Genomic DNA, 20,358 nt, shown 5'->3' on the forward strand with positions numbered 1-20,358 from the left:
GCTCCAAAATCCAAACAGAAAACTACAAAACTTTAGTTAATAAACCTTTTGTTAAACGTCACCAAAATGAACCACTGTCAACTGACTGATCAACTGCAACGCAACTCTTAGTTACATACAAAAAACATTTTTTAAAATCACAGGAGCAAAATCATTCCTAACAAACTCTCAAAATGACAAAAACGTGAAAATCCATTCAAAGTCTTTTTTCCAGAATAAAAATATGTATCAAATAAGGGATGCAATTTTGATACATCTAATGGGATGTGGGTGGGCTCCAAGCATGTGTGCCGAATGTCTCGCAAGGTCAAGGATGGTCTCAGTTACTGACCCCTCAACCCTACCTCTCCTTACCTCTTTCACGTAAAAGATGATAATGAACTTCAAGGTTGCAACTGCAGGAAGAAGGGGTGAGAAGAAGGCTCCAATCCAGCAAATGGTTTGCCCATAAACGATCCCTAGAACATTATCAGGGATAGCAAACTCCTGCTGTCCCCAGCACTGAAAGAGCTTCCAAGAGGAACAGTAGGTCACCAGGATCCTGGAAACAAACAGGACCATTTATCACCTGGACTACAGTGTCAGCCAAGGCCACAGAACCACATCCACAAAATTAGGGCTGTTTCCACACATACTTCTCATGGAAACTGGTTAGTCATATGTCTAGAAGATGCAGAATACAGTGAACTCTGGAATCATTAACACCAGGGCCCAAGTCTCAGATCTACAGCTTATCAGCCAAATAACGTTAGATAAGGCTCATTCTTCTCATCTGGAATGTGAGGGGATTATAACACAGCCTACTTCACTGCACTGTAGTTGACAGTAAATGACACGGGCAGTCTCTGTGCTCTAGTTTGCCACTCAACCCAAAAAGTATTGAGCTACTGTGCTTCCACACAGAAAATGGCTTATGAGGACCCTACCACCCTGCATGCTACTCCCTGGAATCCTAGAAGCTTTCTACAAAAACCCTAGGACCAGGGGCCTGAGATAAACACACATAGTTGTTCACTGTAGCATTACCACATATTAGCAAAACTACTGGACACAACCTAAATGCCCATCAGTAGGGGCTGCATCGACAAATCAGAAGCCATGGGTACAGTGGAATAACGTACAGTCCTTAAAGCGAGAGAGGAAAATCCACGTGCCTTGACAGGGAAAGTTGTTCATGGTAGTTTGTTTGTATGAGGGAGAAAAAGCAAGATGCGGACCCATGTGGATGTACCATGATCCCATCTGTGGGGTAAAAAAGAACACTTCCAGCAAGACTCTGTGTTTACTTACACATGTATTTATACAAATGTGTGTTTTTAGTTTTAAGGACTGCTGGATCTACCCCAAAGTGTTAACAATGGTCACCTCCGTGGACTGGGGTGGGACTGGGAAGTAGGAGTAAGGTAACAAAAGACAATTCTCACTATTCCCCGGATTTCTGTATTTATTTAAGTTTAAATATTAAAAAACTTTAATAGGCACATATTCACATCATATTTGTGTAATTTTTTAAAAGGACAGTTTCTTTTTTAATGTTGACTTTTAAGGGCTTTCTGGACTTCTGGCATATACCAGGAGAATTTGTACATGTGGGTAAAAAAGTGACTAAGTGAACAGGGTTTCACTTAAGGTTCAACGAGATGCTGAGAATAATTTTTTTTTTTTTAATGACAGCATAGTAATGACAATCCTGATGGTGACAGTTAATGTTTTGTTGAGTTCTGTGGCGTGGAGTGTTCTTAGTACTTTTATCTGCATTTTGTCATTTGATCCTCACAACGGTGCTATGAGGTGGGCACTGCTACTATTCCCATCTCACAGGTAGGAAAACAGGCACAGAGCTTAAATAACTTGCCCTCAGCCACATGACTAGGAAGCGGCAGTGCTGGGTCTTGAACCCAGACTAGGAAATGTGGCATCCACTGCAGCCCGGAGGGGCTGGCAAGACGTCACCCCACGGCAGCCCTGCGGAAAGCAGCACCGTTTCTGCTTCGTGCTGCCTTTCAATGGGGCACATCATGGACCAGGGGGAGGTGATGGCCTGGAGCTTTTTCAAAGTCACCAATGGCTGTCAGTGGTTCCCAGGATGCGGAATCATCCAGCACTTTGTGAAGAGCAGCTGTGATGGGAACCTGTGGTGGGGATGAGGGAAAGGGTGAGGGGGTAGGGGGAGATAAGAGGGGTACCCCTCACACTTACTTTCTAGGAAAATCCACAAAAAGTGTCACAGCCAAGATGATGATGAGGTCAAAGATCATCAGCTTGTACATTTCCTGCCCAACTTGGGTCTCCCAGCACTGAAACCCAGAGAGAAATGAGCCTGACTTGGAGCAGAAAAAGCCAGGTTCTCCCAATGCCATTTCCAGCCCCCGATCCTGCTGCCTCTGGAAGCCATCAGCGGATGCTCCTCTGAGCTCCAGCACAGACTTTGGTTTTCACGCCCTTAGAATTAGAAGTGCCTGGTGTGCCAGACCCTGCTACACAGCAAGAATGGGGATCAACTGGGATTCAAACCCTTGGCTTCATGGGCTGTTCTCTCAACCCTAATGCTACCACCCCCAAATGACCCACCGAGAAGGATGCCCATCCCCGAAGCCTCACCGGGTAGAGTTTCTGGTTGTAGCCACAGAGCTCACATGGGTAGTTATCGCAGGATGTAATCTTGGAGTCCAGAGTGAACACCAACACACAGATGGTGGCCAGCCGCATAAAAACACACCTGCAGGGAAGAGGGTAGGAGAGAGGATGGGAAGAGAAGGGCTCAGGGCAGGCGGGCCCCTTGGAACAGGGCTGGGGTACAGAGAAGCTGCCTTTCTTAACAGCAAACCTACAAATGGGCACAGAGTTTCTGTTTGGGATGATGAGCAAATTCTGGAACCAAACAGTGGCAATGGTGGCACAACACTGAGCATGTACTTAACGCCACTGAATTGTACACTTAAAAGTGACTAAGATGGTAAATTTCATGTTATATGTATTTTACCACAATAATTTTTAAATGGCAGAGAAAAAAACAGATCAGAAAGTTGGGAACTCCTGAATCCAAGATGACGTAGCCACGCTGAGAACAATTCCTGGAAAGAACTAATTGAATCTTCTAAGTATCAGCTTTGAGAGATGGCTGATATACTGAGAAGTGAAAAAAATACACTGCAGAGTTTCACGTAGATACAATCCTATTTTTAAAAGAAAACAAAATGTGTGAATGTTGGCATGAACAACAGGAACTGTGAAGATGAGGGCTGCTGGGGGAAAATAGATTCAAAAGAGGAGGGCAGAGGGCGCATTTTTTTTTTTTTTTTAAAGATGCTTCATCTATTGTTTGGTTTGTAATAAAAAAAAGAAATGATACAGAAACGTTAAAAAGTGTGTGGGTAGGGGAGCAAACCCACACCATCCACCTGACATGCTGTGCCTCCCTCGGGGCGGACGTGAGTACCTATCACCACCGAAGAGGTTTCCATAACTAAAAACTGAAACGGAATCTAATAAAAAGTCTCAATCCACATTTGAGGAGGGATACAGGAAAACAAAAGACACCATGATGAGGCAATGAACTAAATCCAAAGTAGAGAACATTCTATAGGACAAACACCTCAGCTTCTCCCACAAATCAACAACATAATACAATGGGGGAATTCTTGAAAGAATAAAGGGGACTTAAGAGACATAACAACCCAACACAGCATGATGTCTTTCTTTGGGTCTTGGTTTGAATAAACCAACCATAGAAAGCCCTCTGCAACTCTATCAGGGGACTGACTTAATTCTGTGAGGTGTGAGGACGATTATGTTTAAAAAGAAAAGTTCTTGTCACTTAGAGATATACTGAGCTGTTTACAGGTGAAATGACATGTTGCCTGAGATTTGCTGAAAATAATCCAGCAGAGTGGGGGGGGGACCGCATGAAACAAGACTAGCAAAACGTTGGTAAATAGTTGAAACTAAGTGATGGGTACACATGGGGGTTCATTATACCGTCCTGTTTGAAAATTTCCAAAATAAAAAGATTTGTTTAAACAAAGATGCAAATGCCATCTGAGGCATTTGAGAAGCAGACAGAAAACATTCCAGTGTCACACACTCCCTACCTGGTCCTCCTTAACTCATGTGTGTTAACTCCCTGGGCCCAGCTTTACACCTGCCATTTCTTTATTTTTTATATTATTTTTTTAGGAAACTGAATATTTGTTTAGTATGAGAAGAGACATTACAACAAATTATAAAGAGTCAGTGGTAGCTCGCTGCGGGCCTCTCAGGCCGGTGATTTGCCCGCGCGCCTCCATGAGCTTGGCCCACGGCCTCTGACAGCGCCCACGCGAGGGCCCCGGGAGCCGGCGGGCAGCAGTCCTCGCCGGGGACCCTCCAGCGGGCCCAGGGGGACAAGCGTGGCTCTAAATCCAGCACGTGCATATTGAAGCAAGTGAAAGGATTTAATATGAAGCACAGAAGCAGATAATGCCGAAAAGCAAGCAGTAGTTGGGACACATTTAGTGAGTGGGGCAGCATTTCCTTCTCCCACTGCTGCTGAGATGGCGGAAATCAGTCGAGCTCAGTATGAAATGGAATACACCAAAGGTATTATTAGTCAGAGAATGAGGGGCTCGGAAAAATTAAAGGTAGCACCACCAAATGCTGACCTGGAACAAGGATTCCAAGAAGGAGTTTCAAATGTTAGTGTGACTATGCAGGTTCCAGAGAGAATCGTTGTAGCAGGAAATAATGAAGACATTCCATTTTCGAGACCAGCAGATGCTGACCTTATACAGTCAACTCCCTTCAAACCTCTGGCACTAAAAACACCACCTCGTGTGCTTCCGCTAAGTGAAAGACCACTAGATTTTCTGGATTTAGAAAGACCTCCTCCAACCCTTCAAAATGAAGAAATCCATGCAGTTGGCAGGCTAAAAAGAGAGCGCTCTATGAGTGAAAATACTGTTCGCCTAAACGGACAGCTGGTCAGGACTGACTCCATGTACGGCATTTCAAATACAGATACAACGATTGAAGGAACCTCAGATGACATGACTGTTGTAGATGCAGCTTCATTAAGATGAAAGATAATCAAACTAAACAGACGTCTACAACTTCTGGAAGAGGAGAACAAAGAACGTGCTAAAAGAGAAATGGTCATGTATTCAATTACTGTAGCATTCTGCCTCCTTAATAGCTGGCTCTGGTTTCACCGCTAGAGGTAACCCCAGCTCTCAAAAATACTGTTTCAACAGCTGGAAATAAAAAGAATTTGCAAACTTCTTTGTTTCTGTCTTTGCATTGTATGCCGTTTTACAGTCCATGCCCTGAAAATGTATTTCTCCCAGAAAGGAGGTGGGGAAAGACTTATATTTGCAGAAGTAAAGGTATATTCTGTCACTTGACTGTATATAGTTTTAACCAGTTTTGCCATAACACCCACTTAAAATTCTCCCTTTTCGTGTTTTGTAAATAGGATCTAGTTTGTTTCGGTTTTATTTAAGGAATTTTTTTTTGCCTCATCAATCTGCAGAGCTAATTCTATGAATGGGAGAGAAAGAAGTGTATAGGAATTGGATTTAGAGACGTGTCTGTAAAGGAAAAATAATACTTTATTTTGTCCTGTTTCTCAAACACTGTTAGATTAAACAGTTTAGTTAATAGACATTTTTGCATCCACATTTCAACATTAACACTATTGAAGTCATGGTCTGGTGTCAGATTTAATAAACTCAAGCCACCTCATGTTTCATGATCACCTTCAATAAAATAATTCCTAACATTTTCAGCAGTTTATCTAAGATGTGAGCAAAATGTGCATTTTTATTTTAGTTTTGCAGATGGTTTTCTATAAAGTACATTTTTACTAAGTCCATGTGTTAATGACTTAAAAAACTACAGAATAAGGTACAAATGTAGTGTATTTAATAAACTGTCAACCCAAAATAAAAGAGTCAATGGTAGCACACACAGTCAGTGACTGGGCCACATTTTTCTCAGCACTCACTCCAGCAAAAGTCTCAGGTTCCTACTGTAACTCTCATCCCAAGGCCATGCATGGGCCTAGTGGGGTAGAAGTGTGTGGGAGTTAATGCCCCTGGGAGCCAGCCACCCTTAGGCAGGGGAGGCCAAATACTTGCTGGAGGACAAACACTCCTGCATAGGAAAAGTCTAAGATGTTTTCCACGCAAAACTCCCAGAGTTGTCCCATAGGACTGAGCCCCAGTTGCAACTTGCCAAATAACATACCCTTTATAAGGTGCCTTCCCTTCTCTCTCTCACTTCCTCACTCTCCTGCTGGTATACACTTGTCTTTCTAACATCTTAAGAGCAACATTTCTTCCAAGGGCCCCACCCTATGCCCTCAGCTGTCGATGTGCTAATACATGAAAAAAATATAGACGCTCAAGTCAAAGAGATTTCCCTGCATATGCAAACTCTGATTCATTCATGGGGGCTGTCTGAAGGCTGAAGAGGATTCTTGGCTCAGCAGGGAACGGTACCACAATGGATTAGCAATGTCTGCCGTGGGCAGGGGAGGGGACAAGTGGTGACGTGCTTGGCATGTCTAGGCATTACCTAAGGATTGTCAGCCGGATCTCAAAGCCTGGGGAATAATCCTCATAGTGGATGATCTTGGCAAAGATTATTGGGGTGATAAAATTGGCCAGCGTGATCACAATAGAAGGCAGGTACAATATCAGGAGGTTCTCTCCAAAAACCATCTTGTCAATTTCCTATGAAGATAACAGAACTGGTCAGGAGTATAATAATTTGCATCACAAATGAACTGACCTTAAAAGAACTCAACTGTATGTATGTCAAGTCATATGCTGAACACCTTAAACTTATACAGTATTGTATGTCAATTATATTTCATTAGAACTATAAGGGAGAAGAAAAACCCAAACATGTTTAGCAAACAAAACAAAACATTTGTTTCATTCAACATGGCACCTAAAACTAAGCCATCTCCTTCCTTGGGTGTTCAAACGGAGGAACCATGATCTAGTACCATACTAGAAGAAAACTGAGCTCTACTGGATTTATTAAGGTGAAATATAAAAAATCCATGTATTCTGTATCAATGGGCAACTGAAAGCATTTTCAAGGCTGAACTAATTGACTTGGAACAGCCATTCTCTCCTCCTTTCATAATAACAGATTGTTTAGTCACATATATGGCTATCTGAGATAAAACTAAATTTCCTAGGTAATTTGACTGTCTTCCTAGGTAAATGGCTCTCTGACTAAATTCCGGCCAAAGGGATATAAGAGGAAGTGTTAAGTGCAACCTCCAGGTCCTGCCCTTGAAGGGAAGGGGTGTGCTCTCATCTCCTTCACTTCCTTCCCATTGGCTAGAATGTGAATGTGGTGAGCTACCCGGTGCCATACAGAAGAAGACCACATTCTAAGGATGGCAGAGCTACAAGATGGAAGGAACTTGGGCCCCTGATGATTGATTTCATGAAGCAGAGCCACTAGACCAACCTGGATTTTTATTTATTTTTTTTTTTAATTTGTTTCGGCTGTGCTGCAGGACACAGGATCTTAATACCCCAGCCAGGGATTGAATCCGTGCCCTCTGCAGTAGAAGCATGGAATCTCAACCACTGGACTGCCAGGGAAGTCCCCAACTTGGATTTTTAAAACCACTGTTATTTTAGGTAAACTGAGGCCCCAGATAGTAAGCTGTGCAGTTGGGGGTTAGATCCAGGCAGTCCAGCCTGGATTTGAACATTGTAAACTCCAGGAGGAGGAGGTACCCCCAACACTCTATTTTGGATGCTTTTTGTTTTTCTATTGAAAGTGGAAACTAGTCACTCTGATTTTAGGTTCTCTGTCATATCAGCCAAACTTATATCCCCATATGTAAAACAGAATGACGATAGTATCCACCTGAGAGGTTTGCAATACACTTAGCATACATAACGTCCAACGGGACTAAAAGTTAACTTGACTTTCACGGAGCACTTACTTTTTTCATGTGTTCTTGAGAGAATATAGTCGCTCTATAGATTGCATAAAAGCATGCCGCTAAAACGGCCAGCACGATACAGTTCAAAAACAGTCTCAAAGAGTAAATCCGTATCGTTTCTTCTGAGGTCCTTTCTGCTATTTTCTGCCGTATTCTTTCTTCCTCCAGATCTGCCTGAGAACAAAAGAAAGCTCATTTGTGAGCACTGCGATGAAGGGATATTTAGGGGTGGAAACTGTGACTCACCGTCATACTCTCCCTCTCGATCTTTAAAGTTTCCTAAATATTCATCTCCCCCAGGGATACCCTCCTGGACCAAGCCCAACCAGTTTCCATGTCTCCTAAATGAAGGCAGACCTTCTATTTAAGATTGAAATTAGACTCCACAATAAATGTGAAAACAGAACTATAACCTATTCAGGACATTACCTATATGTTACTATTACCTATATGTTATTTCTTTAAACAAATAATACACTTCATTTGATTCCTTCCATCTCACTTCATTAAACTTTTGATATCATTGTCTCCTCCTCTTTTCAGTAGGTTTGATCAAGATGCTATTTGTTACTCCTTTTCTCCTGATTAATTTGGAAATTCCGCTTTTTCATATTCTCTCCACTCCACCTTATTATCATAGCATTCTTAGTCCTATTTCTTCTGGTTTAAGAGATGTTTATGACAGGTTCTCATCAAGCAGAAAAATAACCGTACAAACCAACAAGGACCTACTGTATAGGACAGGGAACTCTACTCAATATTCTGTGATAACCTGTATGAGAAAAGAATCTAAAAAAGAATGAATATATGTATATGTATAACTGAATCACTTCGCCACACACCTGAAAGTAACACAATATGGTAAATCAACTATACTCCAGTAAAATTAAAAAAAAAAAAAAAGAATAACAGTTCCCTTCAACTAGGATTAAAATAAGTTTTCTAAATTAAAACAAAAACAAAAAATAGTACAAGGTGATGGGGGAGAAGGGAAGATACCACCTCTTTTCCCAGCCCCAGTTCACCAGCTTCATGCTTGGGGCTAAGGTGATCAACCCCAGGAAGTGGTTCTCTGCAGAAAGCTCTTGAAAACTACATAGGGGCTACACAGCTAAGCACTGGGGACAGCCTGGCCCCCACCAGCTCCTTTGCAAGCTGTAACCCCACCTCCCGCCGAGAGAAACCTGAGTGGCACTCACTCGGAGCTCGTAGCGCAGGCTGCTGTGCTTCAGGTCCGCCACGCTGCGGCTGGTGATGCAGAAGTCCCAGCCCGCAAAGATCTTGTTGCAGTAACTCTGGAAGTGCTCCTCGCTCCGGATCAGATTACTTTTGAACCCTTCCACCGACCTGACCCCAAAACACGTTTATCGTTCTTATAAGACCAACAAAATACAGGCCCATGGATATGCTTTGTCTAAAATTTACAAGTTACACATAGCTGCATCTTCCACCCATTTTGACATGCTTGATCAAGTTTTGGATCGTTCTAAATATGTGGCAGCTAACCAGGCATCTCATTGTTGAAAATCACTTCCTTTCATCCATTCAATGGCTTCTTTCACAGCTGGAATAAAATCCAAACTCTTTTAATACACCCTAGAGGTCCTGCGTGACCCTGCATGGCGCCATCTTTCCTCCCATAGGGCCACTCTGCTGCAATGACAAAGGCTTTTTTCCTATCCATAAACACACAAACCTCTCCTCCAGCCTCAGGGTCTTTGCACTTGCAGTTCCCTCTGCCCTCTCCTCTTCCCATGGCTGCCTCCTTCTTATCCCTCAGGTTTCACTCAAGTATCCCCTCCACAGATTCCCCACCATCCCATCTAAAGTTGTGACTCCTGCTTCAAGTCAGTCTCTTTAATTTCCTTCACAGCAATAACCTAATCTCCAATCACCTCATTTATGTGTTTACTGCTTGTAGCCCCTTACCCTGACTAAATTTTAAACTCCTTGAGAGCAGGTACCCTGGCTGTCTTCCCACCTTTATATCCAGAATGCCTGGATATAAATATGGCCACTATCCATGGATACTGGATACATGGATACATGCATGAATAAATGACTTAAATAGTAAAATAACCAAATATTTAGCGAGCACCTGTTTTGGTCAGATGTCACCCTGTTGCACAAGTTCATAATCATTACTCATCCAAATGCTTTCCTGGAAAAAAATACACTCTGGCACTTGGCATAAAAACGTCAAATACCACACACTCTGTAGACAAACCAGGGTATTTTTAGGATTTGCTACTCAGTTGTGAAGACAATAGAAATGAAAGGAATTATAGCAATCAGTTGTTCTGCCAAAGGTTCACAGCAAAGAATTTATGTCAGAACCAGCTGGGGTGCTTTTCCAAAATGCAGACTCCTGGGTGATTTCATATCCTGAGATTTTTAATTCAGTAGGTCTCATGGGGGGGGGGGGGCGTCCAGGAATATGCTATTTATAAAGCTCCATGGTGATTCTGAGGTCCCACCCCAATTGAATGGTCTGATTTAGACCAAACCTCCATTTTACAGGTGAGAAAGCTAAGATCTAGAGAAGGGAAAAAGTATTTCCCTAGATCCAAAGAGCTAGTGGCAGAACTGGGGCTAGTACAATGTTTCAGTTAATCCTCCCAACAACCCTTCTAGGTGTGTGCATTTCACAGACAAAGAAAATGAGGTTCACCGAGGTGAAGCCACATTTGAACCTTGGTCTCTCGACCCCTAAGTCCACCCCCATTGCCACCCTGTAGCGCTTCCTCCTCCCCGGGTAGGCCGCTCCCCATTACTTCACAGCCACCCTCCCTGCAGGCTTCCCCACGAAGCAGTCAAGGCCCGGAGGTGCAGAAGCTTGAGCAGGACCCGGAGGCGGCTTCACTGTTCAGCTGGTAAAGCTTCTTCTTCAGGGCCCCTTCCAAGGCCCCCAGAGCGCCTCTAGCAATGTGTTCCTATGGTCTTGTTTTGATTTTTTATCATTTACAAAAGATACTTTCATGTTCTTTGTCTTACAGACGGCCCCTCCATACGGTCTACACTGCCGGTCCATAAAACTTGGATCTGCCCTTGCCGTGAGCACACAACAGCAAAGCCAGAACCCCAATCAACCAACATTTCTTTACCAAGCATCTCTCAGCCCTCAAAATGAGCCACTGCTCCTCTTTGCCAGTATGCTGCCCGTTTCTGTGGGGGATGGACACACACCAGTTCATTTTCATCTCACAGATCCTGACTCAGGATACGAGTGCCCAGCTGGGCTCTGGGGTTTTCTCTGTGGTGGTGAACCCTGGTCTCCATGGAGGACAGACTCAGACACCAAAACCCTGGTCTCTTCTACACCTGTGATAAGGAGCTTCACAGCCCCATGGCTTATAAGCACTGCCCGGCTCTCACAGGCACAATGAAGTGGGTAAGAGAGGTGCCCATCCAAGCATTCCCCTTGGGGCGGAGACAGTAAGCCGTCCATCAGGAATGGGTGGTTCTCCTTTCATAGTATAGCGCTAGTGCTGGGAAGCGGCTGCCAGCCAAGGACAACATTTCCCAGCCTCCCTTTCGGTGAGCCGTGGTCATGTAACTAAGCTATAGCTGATGGAATGTGAGTGACGTTCATCGCTCTCAGGCTGAGCCCAGAAACACTTACCACGTGATACTCCTCCAAGGTGGTTTTCCCTTCCAGCCCTCAAGAGGAACAGCTTAGAAAGCCTGCTGATGATGGCTGAGCTTCAGTCACCTTGAGTCCCAGCAGGACTGAGAAGGAGTCTTCCACACTAACCTGCGGCCCACTAAGAACTTCATGGGAGAAAGATATACAACTTCTATCGTGTTGGGCCACTGTACTTTTGGGGATAGTTGTTTGTTAAAGTAATTTAAAGTAATTAATAATTCTCACTTTTCTTGGGAATTGGCACCTCCCACTAGAATGCCTGCCTACCACGTGAAATGCCACGTTCTCATATGACCCTAACCCACTGGCCACAACTGAAGGGTCAGAATTGGGTACCTGAATGAAGCAGAGCCAGCAAGTCTCTTCAAAGGATTTCTGAGCCTGTGACCCTGGGAGTACACATAAGGAAGCTGCCACCAGAAGAATCAGAGATGCAGGAGCCCTTGCTTTGGGTTGTTTTGAATCCATTCCTATATCCTTGTCCTTCCTGTAATTTGGAGTTTCCTCCCTTCCTTGGTTCTCTCAGCCACTCAATTCCCCTTTAGCCCAGTTAGTCAGAGCTGGGTTTCTGCCACTCGCAACCCAGTAGAGACCTGGTTAGCATACATACTGGATCAAAGATAAGGTTGGTGGGACTTCCCTGGTGGCACAGTGGTTGAGAGTCCGCTTGCCTATGCAGGGGACACGGGTTCGAGCCCTGGTCCGGGAAGATCCCACATGACGCGGAGCAGCTGGGCCCGTGTGCCACAACTACTGAGCCTGTGCTCTAGAGTCCACGAGCCACAACTACTGAGCCCACGTGCCACAACTACTGAACCCCACGCACCTAGAGCCCACGCACCGCAACAGAGTAGTCCCCACTCGTCGCAACTAGAGAAAGCCTGTGCACAGCAACTAAGACCCAGCGCAGCCAAATATAAATAAATAAATAAATAATAAATTTTAAAAAATAAAGGGCTTAGGCTTGATAGATTTAAAAAAAAAAAAGATAAGGTCGGCAGAATGGTACTGGCAAATGTGTTCACTGATGATTGACTGAAGACTCTGGGCTGCTACTCCAGCTCCCAGATGCTGCCTCCATCCTCCAGGTGTCCACAGCCTCCAACACACTCACAAACCTTTTTCCACAAAGCTCAGCCCTGCACTCCGCTCATCCTTTGGGCAATGGCTCTTGGAGTCCACGGACCTCCACGAGACTCCAGCCATCAAGAATAATTCAAAGAGAACACAATGATAAGATAAACTTTACCTCTTCACTATCCAAAGAAGGCTCAGGGCCAGGTAGGCAACTGTGCTTAACACATAAGCCAGAGGCAGATCATAGATGAAGTTCTGAAATTTCACCCCGTCAATGGTGTAATGTCCATAAAAGAGGCAGGTGTCCTCCAAGAAACCCTGGAACAAAGCCAAGGGCAGGAGGTCAGATTAGTGAGTTGACTGCAGGGAACCAGGAAGCCAGTCTCTGCCTCAAGGAACTCACATTCCAGTGTCACTGTTCATCCCTGAATTCCCCAGAGACTGGAAAAATTCCAGATTTGCAGCAACATGGATGCAACTAGAGATTACCATGCTAAGTGAAGTCAGACAGAGAAAGATAAATACCACATGATATCACATATGTGACATCTAAAATATGACACAAATGAACCTATTTATGAAACAGAAATAGAGTCGTGGACATAGAGAACAGACTGGTGGTTGCCAAGGAGGAGGAGGTTGGGAGAGGGACGGAGTGGAAGGCTGGGTTAGCAGATGCAAACTATTACATATAGAATAGATAAACAACAAGGTCCTACTGTATAGCACAGAGAACTATATTCAATATCCTATGAAAAACCATAATGGAAAAGAATATTAAAAAAGGGCATATACGTGTGTGTGTGTATATATAGCTGAATCACTTTGCCCTACAGCAGTAATTAACACAGCACTGTAAATCAACTATACTTCAATTTAAAAAAATTAATTTAAAAAATAATTTAGACCAATTAAAAAAAAATCCAGAGATATATGGGGTGCCCAACTAGAGTTTGGGGAATAAAGCACAGATAAAGCCTGAGCATTAAAAATACACAGCGGGGGCTTCCCTGGTGGCGCAGCAGTGCCCTCTGTCCCACATGCCGCGGAGCGGCTGGGCCCGTGAGCCATGGCCGCTGAGCCTGCGCGTCTGGAGCCTGTGCTCTGCAACGGGAGAGGCCACAGCAGTGAGAGGCCCGCGTACCGCAAAGAAAAAAAAAAAAAAGAAGTCCATATAAGTGCACAAGAAAGGTTGAGAAAGATATGAACCATGGTGTTAAAGGATTGGTGGTCTCTGGGAAGAGGTAATTTTATTTTTTACTCTATAAGTCTTATATTTTTATGATAACCATGTATTCTTATACTGAGTACTTAAGTAAATTTTTAATAGAAAAACAAACATGTAGAAACAGAAGACTCCATCTTTTCTTTAACCCTCCTGAAGCTGGGGCACACAGGCCATAAAACTGTACAAAACACGTTTTTATTGCCCCAGGTTGGTGTCAGGACTGTCATCAATCTCTCCTACATAATAAAGTTACATTACAGGACAAAGGTCCACTGGGCCTGGAAAATAATTTCTCTGATACGATCATGAGCTTGCCTCAATTGTTTTCACCAAAGACAAGCCACTGCTTAATCTCTCTGGCCAGCTCCCTCTTGGGCCTATAATTAAAATTTATATGTGACATGATAAAGGTTATTAACTAAAACTACTATAGTAATCATATTACAATATATAAAGGTATCAAACCAACATGTACATCCTCAAATGTATACAGTGTTATATGTCAATCACATCTCAATTAAAAAAAAACACACATGTAAAAGATGTAAGAATGCTACTTACTTGCTATGTTGAGGACTGTTTTTCAGTGAATAAATGTGATACGCATACTGTAATGCATTAGTGAAGATTTTAAAAACAGGAAAAAAGATGGTTGTAAAAGTGCTACTTGCTCAATATGTTCAGAATACTTTTATTTTAGTCAATGCATGGGATGTCGATTCTGTAATGTGTGTAGAAAAGTTTTTAAAATTCAGTGTGAGAGAGAAGTCGTAAGACTGCTACAGACTTGCAACGCACACGGAGAACAGAACCCTGCTATTTCCACGAATGGATGTGACAGTCATTTTGTAATACATATAGAAATGTTTAAAAACACTTGTAAGAAATATGCTGAAGTGGTATTTGCTTGCTACATAGAAAACCCTGTTCAGCGAGTGGCTGTTTTGTTCATTCTATAAACATGAACAGAAGTGTTTAAAAACACATGAAAAATATGTGTAAGGCTGCTACTTGCTTGCGTGGGTGAGAACAGTGATATTACAGGGAATGTACATGATGGCCATTCTGTAATGCATGTAGAATGGTTTTAAAAACACATATTGAAAACAAATAAGTTGAAATTAACAACAATAAAATTTAATTAAAATTCAGTTTCTTGGTCACATTAGCCACATTTCAAGTGCTTAAGAGTTAGTGGCTGTCGAATTTCACAGTACAGATCCAGAACATTTTTATCACTGTAGAAAATTCATTCTTTGGGGCAGGGCTGTTTTTTATCATGCACAGTTTATTGAACATTTACGATCAAGTGCATCTAAGTCTCCTGTGAAATCTTTCCTATAACGAAGAAGATCATGGTGTGTGGTGACCTACAACAAGGAACTTCTCTCATGGGATGTGACCTAAAGAAATGGGGCTAACAGCAGTTCTGGGATTTGATCTCACTAGCATGTGACCTTGGGTGAGTCACTGGCTTTCTTTCCTCCTTGCATAGTTTGCAAGCTTCAGTTTTCTCATTTGTATAGTGGACATTTTAACACCCACCTGACGATTCCTCTCAGTTGTTCTGAGGAAAACATGAGATCAGAGATGTAAAATCCACTTTTTCAAAACCAAATGCAGTGGACAAATTCAATGCTTTCTATTTATCGATTCAGAAATGTTCAACAGCATGGCATTTTAATACCGGTAACTTTCAGAAAGATATTTTTATATACTTGTATTTTTTAAAACATCTAAAGGAGGGGTTCTCAACCTGGGATAATTTTGTCCCCCAGGAAACATCTGGCATGTCTGGAGACATGTTTGCTTGTCACAGCAGTGGGGCTGCTACTGGCGTCTAGTGGATGGAGGCCAGGGATGCTGTAAACACCCTCCAGTGCACAGAACAGGCCCACAGCAAAGGAGTGTTGGGTCCAAGGTTGAGAAACCCTAGTCTAGAAGGCAGAGACACCACTTTTCATAGCTGCAATCTTATTTGCTAAAAAAAAGTGGGATAAAAAAAATGAAAGCACACACACAAAAACATTTTTTAGAATAAAGAAGAATTAAAAACTTTTGGAACTACCATAGGAAGGATGAGATTAATTCTACTTTAGAGCAGCAGGTTAACCTGGGATTAATAGACTTTTAAGGGATTTCAGGGACAGCGTATGTGTGTGCACAAGTGCGGTGTGTGTATGTGCACATGTAAGGGCATGTATGCACATGTGTACCACGCACACCTGCGTGTGTAACTGCTGGGAAGAGGAGTCACAGCTTTCATCCAGGTGGTCTAGGATTACAATATGTTAAGGTCTTTCAATGTCAGAGAAGTTAAATAAATTCTATCTGGGTTTATTTTCGCGGAAACTTCTTTCTACAGGGGAACTCAGATCTTGTTGCAGGTCAATATGAAGGTGGCAGGAATCAGGAAAAGGCCAAGGGCTGAAAGTGACAAAATATATTTCCTGTATATCTTAGCAGGGGTGGATGAACATTATCCTTGCCGATAAGGTCACTGCAAATCCTGTTTTCTTTCACTGGTACTTGTGTCAACACTCGTTTTTGATTCTCACTGCAGACATTCAGGAACCTGGTCTTTAAATTAACCTATTTCAGTATTGAGGGTCCAAATCCAGAATTATGTTAAATACTTACAGTGCCAGAAAGCAAGTCTATGATATAACTGTAAAAGTAAATGAGTCCAGAACTACTTATTGGATACACTGTGCATTGAATATCTGTAAAAAACAGAAACAAGAACATCAGTGGAAATAGCTTCAGTCTCTATAACTTGTCTATCATAATTTGTGTATATATGCTTGTATATGTATATACATTTAGATGTCATATACAATTATATATGGATATGTTTGTGAATCTGTGATTCTCTATTTGCAATCTAAACGCCAGTGCACCAAGTACAGTACCATTTTCCCCTTTCACTATTCTCTAAATACCTGGGGATATGTGTTTTTTCTATACGTTTCGTATATGGGTCTACTAACAGCACAGGCTTTCTGATTGTATTGGTATTTTACGTTTTGGGGTTCATGTTTGCACATGTTTTGGAAGATGTGGTCGATATAATTATTATTCCATTTTAAGCACATCCAGTTTTAAAAGATCTCTACATGTGTGTAAATTAACAAGCAGTTTCACTTAAAAAAAAACATATGTTTACCTACATATAATTGACCAAGAAAATTTTTGAACAGCAATTTTAGTGACACTACATTATGCTTGAACAACTAATTCACCTCCTCTGTATCAGTCAGCTATTGCTGTGTAACAACCTTAAAGTCTCAAATGATTTAACCTCCAAACGTTTATTTTCTCCTTCATGGATCTACAGTTTGTGTTCACTCAGCTGATTCAGGCTAAGCCAGGATGGACACCAGGCTCCCAGTTGGGCTGAGGTCTGCTCTACATGATTTCACTCTGGGACCAGACTGGAGAGGCAGTGGTTACCTGGGAGGGATGCTCTCCTCATGGCTCTTCTCATAAGGCAGGCCAACCACATAAAGCCATTTCAAACTAATACTCCACTACACAAAAGAAGTCACATGGCCAAGAGCAATATCAATGGGGGCAGAAAGTATTCTCTGCTCACAGTGGGAAGCTTTGCAAAGTTACAATTACAGGGAGTGACAAACTGGGGAAAATAATCCAATGTACCACCCCTTCTCTGGACTTTAGTTTCCCCTTTGTTAAAATAAGAGAGTTGAACCAGTTCCTCCAAGGCCAGTTCCAGCTCTGCCATTTTATAATTCTAACGTGTGTGTACACTCATTCATTCAACAAACACTTCTTAATTACTATGCACCAGGTACATGCTGGAGATAAAATGATGAGTAAGAAATAGTTCCTGCCTTTGAAAAGCTCACCATCAAGTGGTAGAAACGATAGGAGTTAGGTGTATATAAGGTGCTCAAATGGTTGTATGAACACAGTATTAGAGGCAAAGAGGAGGGAGACAGTCACTATTTGGAGCAGAGTCAGGAAGATGGAAAGAGACAGCTGCCACTCTGCTCCTCACTCACTGTCCTCAAGCCTAGATGTCGGCAAACTATGGCCCTTGTGCCAAATCTGGCCAGCTGCCTTTTCTTGTTAATACCGTGTTATCGAAACACAGCTATGCCCATTTGGGACGTTTCTCCGTGGTCACTTTTGTGCCACAACGGCAGTACTGAATAGTTGCAACAGAGACCATATGGCCTGCCAAGCCTAAAATATTGACTATCTGGCCCTTTCCAGGAACGTGTCCACCAGCCACACCCGGCTTTTCATTTCCCTAATATGCTGAGTTATTCCCAGCTTTGAACCTTTGCAGATGCTGTTCCTCTGCATGAAGAAGCTTCCCCGAGCTCTCCAAAAGCTGCCTTCTCCTTGTCCTCCTGGGCTCGCCTGACATATCCCTGCCTTCACAGAGGGCTTGGGGCACCCCTCAGCCTCCAGTGTCCTGGTGTCTGACCTCTCAGCACCTTATCCTTTCCCCTCCCCCAGAGGCAAATTCATAGCTTATATACCTCTTCGTGTGGTCCCTTCCTAACGTCCATCCTCTGCTATAGTGCAGTACCCTGTGGCGGTCCCTGCTGTAGCCCCAGGGCCTGGCTCAGGGCCCAGCACACAGCAGGTGCTCAATAAACACTTGTTGAAGGAATGGAGAAGGGAAGTGAGAAGAGGAAGAAAGGGACATCTGACCCTTACCTTAAGGGACAAAGTTTACTAGGTAAGTCAAAAAAAAAAAAGCATGTGCAGGAGGACGATGCAGTCAGAGGAAATAATAAGGAGAAAGAAGAGATGCGTGGTGTCCACGCTCAGAGTCCAGCTTCATTTCCTCCAAGAGCGTGGCCTCCCTCCACCCAAGGCCCTGCTCATGGCCAAAGGGAGAAGTGAACAGGCAGTGGTGTCTAGTGAGACAGAATAGCATTCAGTTCTTCTAGAAAGAAATAATACTAAAAAAAAGAAAAAAAAGCTGCATTTATTGAGCACGTTCCATGGGCAAAGCACTCTATTATCTTATTTAATATTCATTTAAAAATTATGAGTATTGCTTAATCATTACTTATACTTAAGTTTTCTGTATTAAGTAATATAGAATTTATACTATTGTTTTCAATTATTTATACTTTAAATAATAAGTATTTATTATCTTTTAATGAGCTAAGTATTAAATAGTGTAGTACAACATTATTTGAATAATGAAACAATTGTCTCACTAGTTAAATCATCACCTTCATTCTACGGATAAGGAAAATGAGGCTCACAAAATCTAATCAACTAACAGAGCTGGGCCTTGAAACCGAACCCAGGGTTTTCACACAGCAGCAGGAGATATTTATCTGTGACATGGACATATTAGAAAATGAGAATGCAGCATCGGGCATGCAGTAGGCACTCAAAGTCAGCGTTTCCACGTTATTCTTATTTGATTTTTAAGTGTAATAGAATTAAAACAAAAACAAATATGATGAGGAGGAATGTTTAGAGCCACAGAAGTGACTGCAGACGGGGCGTTCTTCTGGGGAAAGGAGTCATGTGATAGAAGCAGGAGGTCTCCACTTCCAGCTCCTAGCACAGAGCCTGGTACTAGAGGGTGGTAAATAAACATCTCTGGAATGACAGAAATTATCCCCATTTGAAAAAACAGGATGCCCAGACCTGACTTACACTGAGAATTCAGTAAGAAAACACAGGTCATGCCATAGCGTCTGGCAGATGACTGATGTTTAATAAACAGCAGCCTGAGCACCACCATTATCGGAGATAAAAGCCTTGAAATAAAAGCTTGAAATAAAGTCACTGGAGTCGACTGTATTATGTTTACTAAATAGTCCACTTCCCCACCCCCCACTGCTTCTCCCAAACGCCTTGCTGAACCCAGGAGTGGCGAGTGACTTGCACTGGCTAGTAAGGTGTGGCGAAAAGGATGTGTGTCATCTCCAGGCAGAAGCATTAGAAGCCAGCACGTGTTTGCCATGGCTCTTTTTCCTTTGGCCATCGTGACTGTCAATGGTGCAGACAGAGGCTGCTCCCTCAGCTTGGGCTCCAGAGTGAAGACAACATGGAACAAAGCCACCACCAAACACTGATGGACATACAGTGTGAGCAAGAAAGAAACGTTTGTGGTTACTGGGCGTTGAGTTATGGGGTCATTTGTTTCTGCAGCATAACCTAGCCTATCCTGACTCATACAGTCACCCAAGACTTAGATTATAAAGATTGCTAGAGAAAGAAGCATTGTAGCTAGGTACACAATGAAAAGAACACTCCTCATGGCAAACCAGGAGGCCTTACACTCACCCGCGCCTTTGGATGGAATGAGCACAAAGCTGCTGTTGGTGATCTTGTATCTGGTGAGCAAGACTGGGAGCAAAACCAGCATAAAGATGATCAGAAATATCACCAAATTCAGCAATACCAGAAACCGTAAGAAGGAGAAGTAGGACTGAATTCCAGTGCCGAATTTCC

The 20,358-nt window shown here is 42.8% G+C and overlaps 1 protein-coding gene and 1 pseudogene across 2 annotated transcripts in view; one reads left to right on the forward strand and one right to left on the reverse strand.

Moving 5' to 3' along the window:
• The window catches only part of TMC7 (transmembrane channel like 7), a 50,977-nt gene that overhangs the window by 10,266 nt on the left and 20,353 nt on the right, over positions 1-20,358 (reverse strand). For both annotated transcript variants that reach the window (XM_032606336.1, XM_032606335.1), the window contains exons 4-12: positions 20,191-20,358; positions 16,543-16,625; positions 12,847-12,992; positions 9,151-9,298; positions 7,952-8,125; positions 6,553-6,710; positions 2,602-2,719; positions 2,200-2,297; positions 355-541 (exon numbers count right to left, since the gene is read on the reverse strand). In XM_032606336.1, coding sequence (XP_032462227.1) covers positions 355-541; positions 2,200-2,297; positions 2,602-2,719; positions 6,553-6,710; positions 7,952-8,125; positions 9,151-9,298; positions 12,847-12,992; positions 16,543-16,625; positions 20,191-20,358 — 1,280 coding nt within the window. The remainder of the gene's footprint in view (positions 1-354; positions 542-2,199; positions 2,298-2,601; positions 2,720-6,552; positions 6,711-7,951; positions 8,126-9,150; positions 9,299-12,846; positions 12,993-16,542; positions 16,626-20,190) is intronic.
• Positions 4,500-5,192, forward strand: LOC116740599 (annotated as a pseudogene).

The sequence above is a fragment of the Phocoena sinus genome, chromosome 15, assembly GCF_008692025.1.
Source record: "Phocoena sinus isolate mPhoSin1 chromosome 15, mPhoSin1.pri, whole genome shotgun sequence".
Classification (NCBI taxonomy): Eukaryota; Metazoa; Chordata; class Mammalia; order Artiodactyla; family Phocoenidae; genus Phocoena; species Phocoena sinus.